This window comes from Sarcophilus harrisii, chromosome 2 (genome assembly GCF_902635505.1).
Source record: "Sarcophilus harrisii chromosome 2, mSarHar1.11, whole genome shotgun sequence".
NCBI lineage: Eukaryota > Metazoa > Chordata > Mammalia > Dasyuromorphia > Dasyuridae > Sarcophilus > Sarcophilus harrisii.
In genome coordinates, this window is record NC_045427.1 from 495,501,036 (window position 1) to 495,506,836 (window position 5,801).

General features: G+C 43.2%; 1 protein-coding gene across 2 annotated transcripts; it reads right to left on the minus strand.

The window, feature by feature from the left end:
* Positions 1–601: 601 nt before the first annotated feature.
* LOC100922955 (chymase) lies at positions 602–4,539 on the minus strand. Of its 2 annotated transcripts, none has more exons than XM_012540754.3 (5): positions 4,415–4,539; positions 3,724–3,871; positions 2,860–2,995; positions 1,394–1,648; positions 602–921 (listed from the first exon to the last, which is right to left on the minus strand). In XM_012540754.3, the coding sequence occupies exons 1-5, from the start codon at positions 4,473–4,475 to the stop codon at positions 784–786; spliced, it is 738 nt and encodes a 245-aa protein (XP_012396208.1). In that variant the 5' UTR covers positions 4,476–4,539; the 3' UTR covers positions 602–783. The 2 variants fall into 2 exon arrangements, with proteins under 2 accessions (XP_012396208.1, XP_003758955.1); XM_003758907.4 differs by having other exon boundaries at positions 3,724–3,901.
* Positions 4,540–5,801: the final 1,262 nt, after the last annotated feature.

The following is a 5,801-nucleotide window of genomic DNA, read 5'->3' on the forward strand; positions in this document are numbered from 1 at the left end:
ATAGCTTTCCTCTTATTTATCTAATGACCCAATCAAAAAGGGAACCATAAAAGTGTAGCATAAGCTATTCTTGATGAAACACTATTAACTCTTATGGAAGATTCTTTCTTTCTTTTTTTCCTTTAATTTAAAAAAAATATATCTTTTGAATTTCTTTTGTTTTTATCATTTTATTTCCAAATGTATCTTTCTCTCTCCTTCATCCCAGAAGGCCATTCCTTACAGCAAAGAATAAAAAAGAAAAAGAAATAAAAGCTCTGCATCCCCTTTAAAATGTTCACAAATAATTTTTGAAGTAATATAAGCCAGCATTTTCCTAGAAACCATAGTGAAGCTCACTAATTTATCACGTGAAGGTCGTACTCTCTTCCTTTTTTTCCTTTCCAAAATAAGGCCAGCATTCTTGTGGTGCCCAATTAAAACCCAATGCAATGAGTGGCCATTAGGAAACACCAGCCAAGAACGATGAGGACTATTTACTTTCACTCCAAAACTGTGAATACTGACTCCCTCTTCTCTAGGACGTCCTTTGCTGCTATGCTGACTACCTTGGGCAGGGAGAGGGGGGACTACAGAGGTAGAGAGTAATTACTCACACAAGCCTGGATGCTTCAGTTTATTGCAGTCATAGTCGACCCTTACCTTCCTCCCCTCCCCCACACATCTTAGACTCTGGGATGAAGCTGGACAGGCAGGGGGACAGTCCTAGTGTGAGGGACAGTCCCAGAGAGGAGGCTGGGCCCTAGGAGGGAGATTTCTTTTTGCTGAGCCATGGCCACGGAGCTAATTTGCTTTTAGGATTTTATCGATCCAGGGGCGGTAATGAGCAATTCTTGTGAAGACAGAAGGTGGTTTGTTTTTTCCATATGAATCAATGCCTTGGGCCACACCAGAACAAACGAGGGGTCCTCCAGAATCTCCCTGTTAGACAAAGAGGAGTAAACAAGAAAGGTTGATCCTCCCTTGCCCCCCTTAGCCCTGGCTCTTTCTGAGCTGGTTGCAGAAATCCTGGGCCTTCCTGGGTTCATAAGTTCCAGCACAGATTCTTTCCTTGGGTCATATCCAGAGGCACCTTCCCACCCAGGCTTCCTTCTCTCCTCCCCATCAGTATCTTTCTGAAACTCTGAGTAGAATATGGGGGGGAGGGGGAAAGACAGAGAATGAGTCTCCCACCCTCCCACCCACAAGTGCTCGGGAAATGGGACTTGGATTTGGGGATTTGGAATATTTCCTATTCTCACAGACCTCATTCTTCCCCCCAACCTTATGCTCCAAACCCCTGCCCAATGCCTGGATCCAGCTGAAAGTGCTGAGCCCATCCCTTCTTAGGAGGGTTCTGACTCTTAGAGAGAGAGTGATTTCCAATGAAGAGAAATATGAGTTGTGGACTCACCTTTAATGTTGTTTTATTTGAATTGGGAGTCCCTACACACAAGTGGGATCTCTCATTAAAACATTTTAAGTCTTTGCAGTCACTGGAATTCCTTAATGTCAGTTCCACCTCTTGTAAAGTGTCTGATGCCCTGGCCTCTGGTTTTGTCCTTCCCCAGCCAGCTGCTAGACATTCTTGCCCAGGTAAGACAGATTTGAGTCTTGAGGTCAGGGGGATAGTTTTCACTGCTGCTGTCAGGTTGGCTTTCTTTTCCAGCTGTGAGAAGGAAGGAAAGGGGGTTTTCAGTCCTATAGACAGAGTATGGGAGGTGGGTCAAAAGCGCAAGGAGATGCAGGGACCTCAGATTCTTGAGAAAAGCATGGAAAGACATAGAGTTAATATCATAGAGTGATAGAGGAAGGGAAAGAACCATAATTTCTCACATTTATATGCCATTTTATAGGTAGCAAAGTGATTTGAATTAATGAAAAAGCATTTATTAAGCACTATTTGTATCCCAGGCAGCATGCTCAGCTTTTCTCATAATAGTCTTGTGAGGTAGGTAATGAGGGAATAATGTATTATTCCCATTTTACATATGAGAAAACTGAAGCTCACAGAAGTTAAATGATTTGTCAATAGTCCCCCAGGCAGTAAGTGGTTGAAGTCAGAACTTGACCATATTTTCTAATTGTGAATTCAATGCTTCCTACTAAGTTACACAATTCTCATAGACTGTAGCCCCTCAAACACCTATCACAGTGTCTCAGAGTTATAAGGGCCCCCAGACATCACAGTATGATTTTTTTCCCAAATAGAAATGTCCTCTTTGAAATCCAACATTTGAGGCCTTCAGTAACGGAGGACTTACTACTTCCTGAGTTGTTGGCTTATTGATCTAGTGGAATATTTCATGAATGAGCTCTTGGATTTGAACTCTGGGAAGGTCGGATTTTGAGAGAGTTAGTGGGTGGAGGGTTGAATTTAGAGCCAAGAAGACCTGGGTTCAAATATTACCTCTAGCTCTTAGTGGCTTAGTGAACACCAGGGCAAGGTGTTCAGACCTCTCTGAGCCAGCGTTTCCTCATCTATAAATTGAAGAGGTTGGAGTAGATAGTCTCTAAGATTCCTTCTAAGTCTAAATCTATGATCCTATGAAGGATACTTTTCTTATTCAGACAGAACTGAAATATGGACCTCTCTACCCCCTTCTCCCACCTGTTACTAATGGTTCTGTTCTTTGTGAATAAGTAAAATAGGCTGATCTGCCCTCTCTCCCCCCATTTCTGAACATTGACCAAGGAATACAGAAGCAAGAATGGACTCAGACATCTTTTTGTTCAATTTCTCAGGATATAGATAAGAAAACTGGAGGTGTGAAAGTTCAAGTTATTTGCCCAAAGTGACACAGCTAAGGCAGGGTCCAAGATTGGATTAGTGCCCCAAACTTATTGACTCCCAGTTCTTTGTTTTCTATTAATTATTACCTTTAGTAACATGATGTCATTGAGAAACCTTGTGCCATTATATTCTGGGTGAGGAAATTGATGTTTGACATTAATGGTCTGCCAAGTTCTTTCTGAGTATCTGATGTTATGTGCTCCAAGTTTGACTGTGATGAAGCTGTTGGAGAAGCAAGAGAAGAGGGAGACATTAGGAGTTTCAGATTCTTCATGAAGGGAACATTTTGAGAATGGGGTCCAAGGACTCTCCTAGAATGTCAGTCTCTCCTCTCTGTCTCTATGGCAGCTGGCGGGGCTCAGGGTTGGGATGTGGGACTCAAGCAATCAGGGCTGAAGTACTTGCAAGGGGTGGAGACAGTTCCCTAATTTCTTTGGGAGGGTTGTCCAGATGAGGACAGGATGACAAGTGGATCTGCTTGTCTTGCCTCAGGCTGCTCTTGATTCAGCCTCCAGGGACAGAAAGTCTAGAAGGTCAAGGATGAAATTAAGAGGAGCTTCCCTGCACCAATGTGTGCTCTCAGAAAACCCTATGATGAATTTAGTTCTCCATAGAACCACAGTTGCTAAGTTCTAGGAGCACCAAAAACATGAGTATCATGGTATGTCAGGGAAGAAGAAATTGGCTGAGATATGGAATCTTGGGTGGTAAGATCTGAAGCATGAGCTTCATTATTCAGGGCAAGACAGTCATCAAAGGTGGATTGGCCTGAAGGGGAAAGGGCAGTTCTCAACTAGGAACATAAATCCTCTTGCTTTAGCTCAGACTAGGATTCTTTTCCTTTCGGGTGAGTACCCCCTAAGAGACAGGAGTGCCCTTATTAGACTCTTATTTAATGCAAACCTCACCTGGTGAGTATCAGGGAGGGGGAAGGGGATAGACATACTTACTCTCCTTCACAATGGGCTGCTGTCATCACAAAGTCACTGCGAATCAGGAACCCACCACACCTGATCATTTTATTACATCGTGTGATATTCAGAAACACCATGTAAGGACGGGAATGGGGCCTGGATTCTTTCCCCCCAAAGATCTCGTCTGAAAGAGAACCCATTCCATATGCACATACTACAAATACATAGATATACACAAATGAGACAAAACATCAGGTCTGTGGAAATAGTGGGACACCATCTCCTCCCTAGCCCAACCCAAACCCCCTAGTCTTTCCCTCTGTCATTATTGCTTCTCAGGTCTTATTTTTTCCCTTTTGGAATTAAGGCCAATCTTATGACTCTTGAAATATCATCATCAATATATTTCTTACATCCCCTTACAATATCCATCTCTATTTCAGCATAGGGCAATATCTCCAAGCTTCAATCCCAATCCTTTATCCCTTTACTTTTACCTAACCTTTACCTTTAGTCCTTATCCAAGCACAAGGTCATGTCATAAGCTTCCCTCATGAAAAAACTTTGAAAAAATTTGAATAAGAAGAGCCTCTCTAGAAAGAGATTGGGCCCAGTAAGAAGTGCCTGCCAGGCAGAAGTCTTTTTCCTGGGACACTGCCACTGTACTCCTGGGAGTGTATGTGGAACTCTGACTCAAGCCTGATTCTCTGGGCAAAAGGACACTCACCAGCTCCAGTCTCATGAGAAAGAAGAAAAGTCAGCAGGAGGAGGAGGAGTAGGAGCTTCATCTTCCCAGAGAAGATACATAGAGCAGATGCTGCTTCTGCTCCAGCTCTCTCCTATCTTCTGTCATTTGTAGCTAAGGCAGGTAGAAGAAGGAGGGGCACATTGACCACAGGAACTTCCTGATCATGATTTCTTCCAATGGGGCAGAGTCAGTTATCTGATTAAACATAATTTCTCCTGCAGTTGCTCTTGACTCCCCTCTGTGTTGTCCTGGATCCCCAAGTTATGACTTGGACTAATCAAACTACCAACTAAATTACTTCTTATGTCTCACTTAATAAGGCTACATATACCAAATTCCCCCCCCCCGCAAAAAAAAAAAATAACAAAGAACAAAAACAAAAACAAAAAACCCCACAACAAAACAATGGTGATCGGGGAGATAGCATTATTCTCTCTGATTAAATCTTGCAGTTATACAACAGATCATCAGTCTTCTATCTAGGGATCTGGGTGTATTGGTGAAGATCATTATGCAACCAACAGTTCTTTCTCTACTGTGTCCTCACATGGAGATGATCCGATCTGGGTCCCTGATTGTCTCAGAGACCTCCAGACTGAAGCTTTGTCTTCATTCCCTCATGTCTGTATACTCTCTCCAGGCTGGTTCTACTTATTGGGATCCAACTGAGGGATACGGGACCTTTCATAACAGTCATTTATACCGTTACCATCTTTTAAGGTTCCAAAATGTTTTCCTTTGAGTAGAAATATTGTTGTCCCTGCTGAAGTGAATATTAGCATTGGTAGATAGATGATGTTCTAGAGTTCACAGCTGTAGCAGGGATGTTGCTGGTCGGTGAGCTTTCAGGATAGAGGGCTGTGACAACTGCTCTAATACCCAGGATACCTTAAAATCAGCCAGAGTCAGGATAAGCAAAAGTCCTTAGTCTTTATTCTTGGTCTTTAGGGGTAGAAGTGAAGGGGATGGAAGGAGAATCTCCACAACCACCTTCTTCCGCGTCTACTGCCAAAAATGATTCTGGCTAGTCTTACTCCACCCCCAAGTCCCTCCTACAATCCTCTGTATACACCAATCATTGAACCAGCACAGGATAGTGGGAAGGGCCATTTTCCAAGCATATGCCCATAGAGTATTGTCCAATTGGTAGTTAGCCTCAAGTGCTTGGCTGTCTTGACCTCAGTGCATTGACTCAAGAGTTCAGCCCTCTACATCTCCCACTTTCTTTTGTTTTAGAACACAAGTGGTCATGCCCTCCCTGACTTCTCAGGAAGGGAGATGAAAAGCACCAAAGGGAAGTGGGGATTGCTAGCAGGTTTCTGGGCTGAAGGGTCTTACTAGAAACAGGTATGCACAAACCCATACG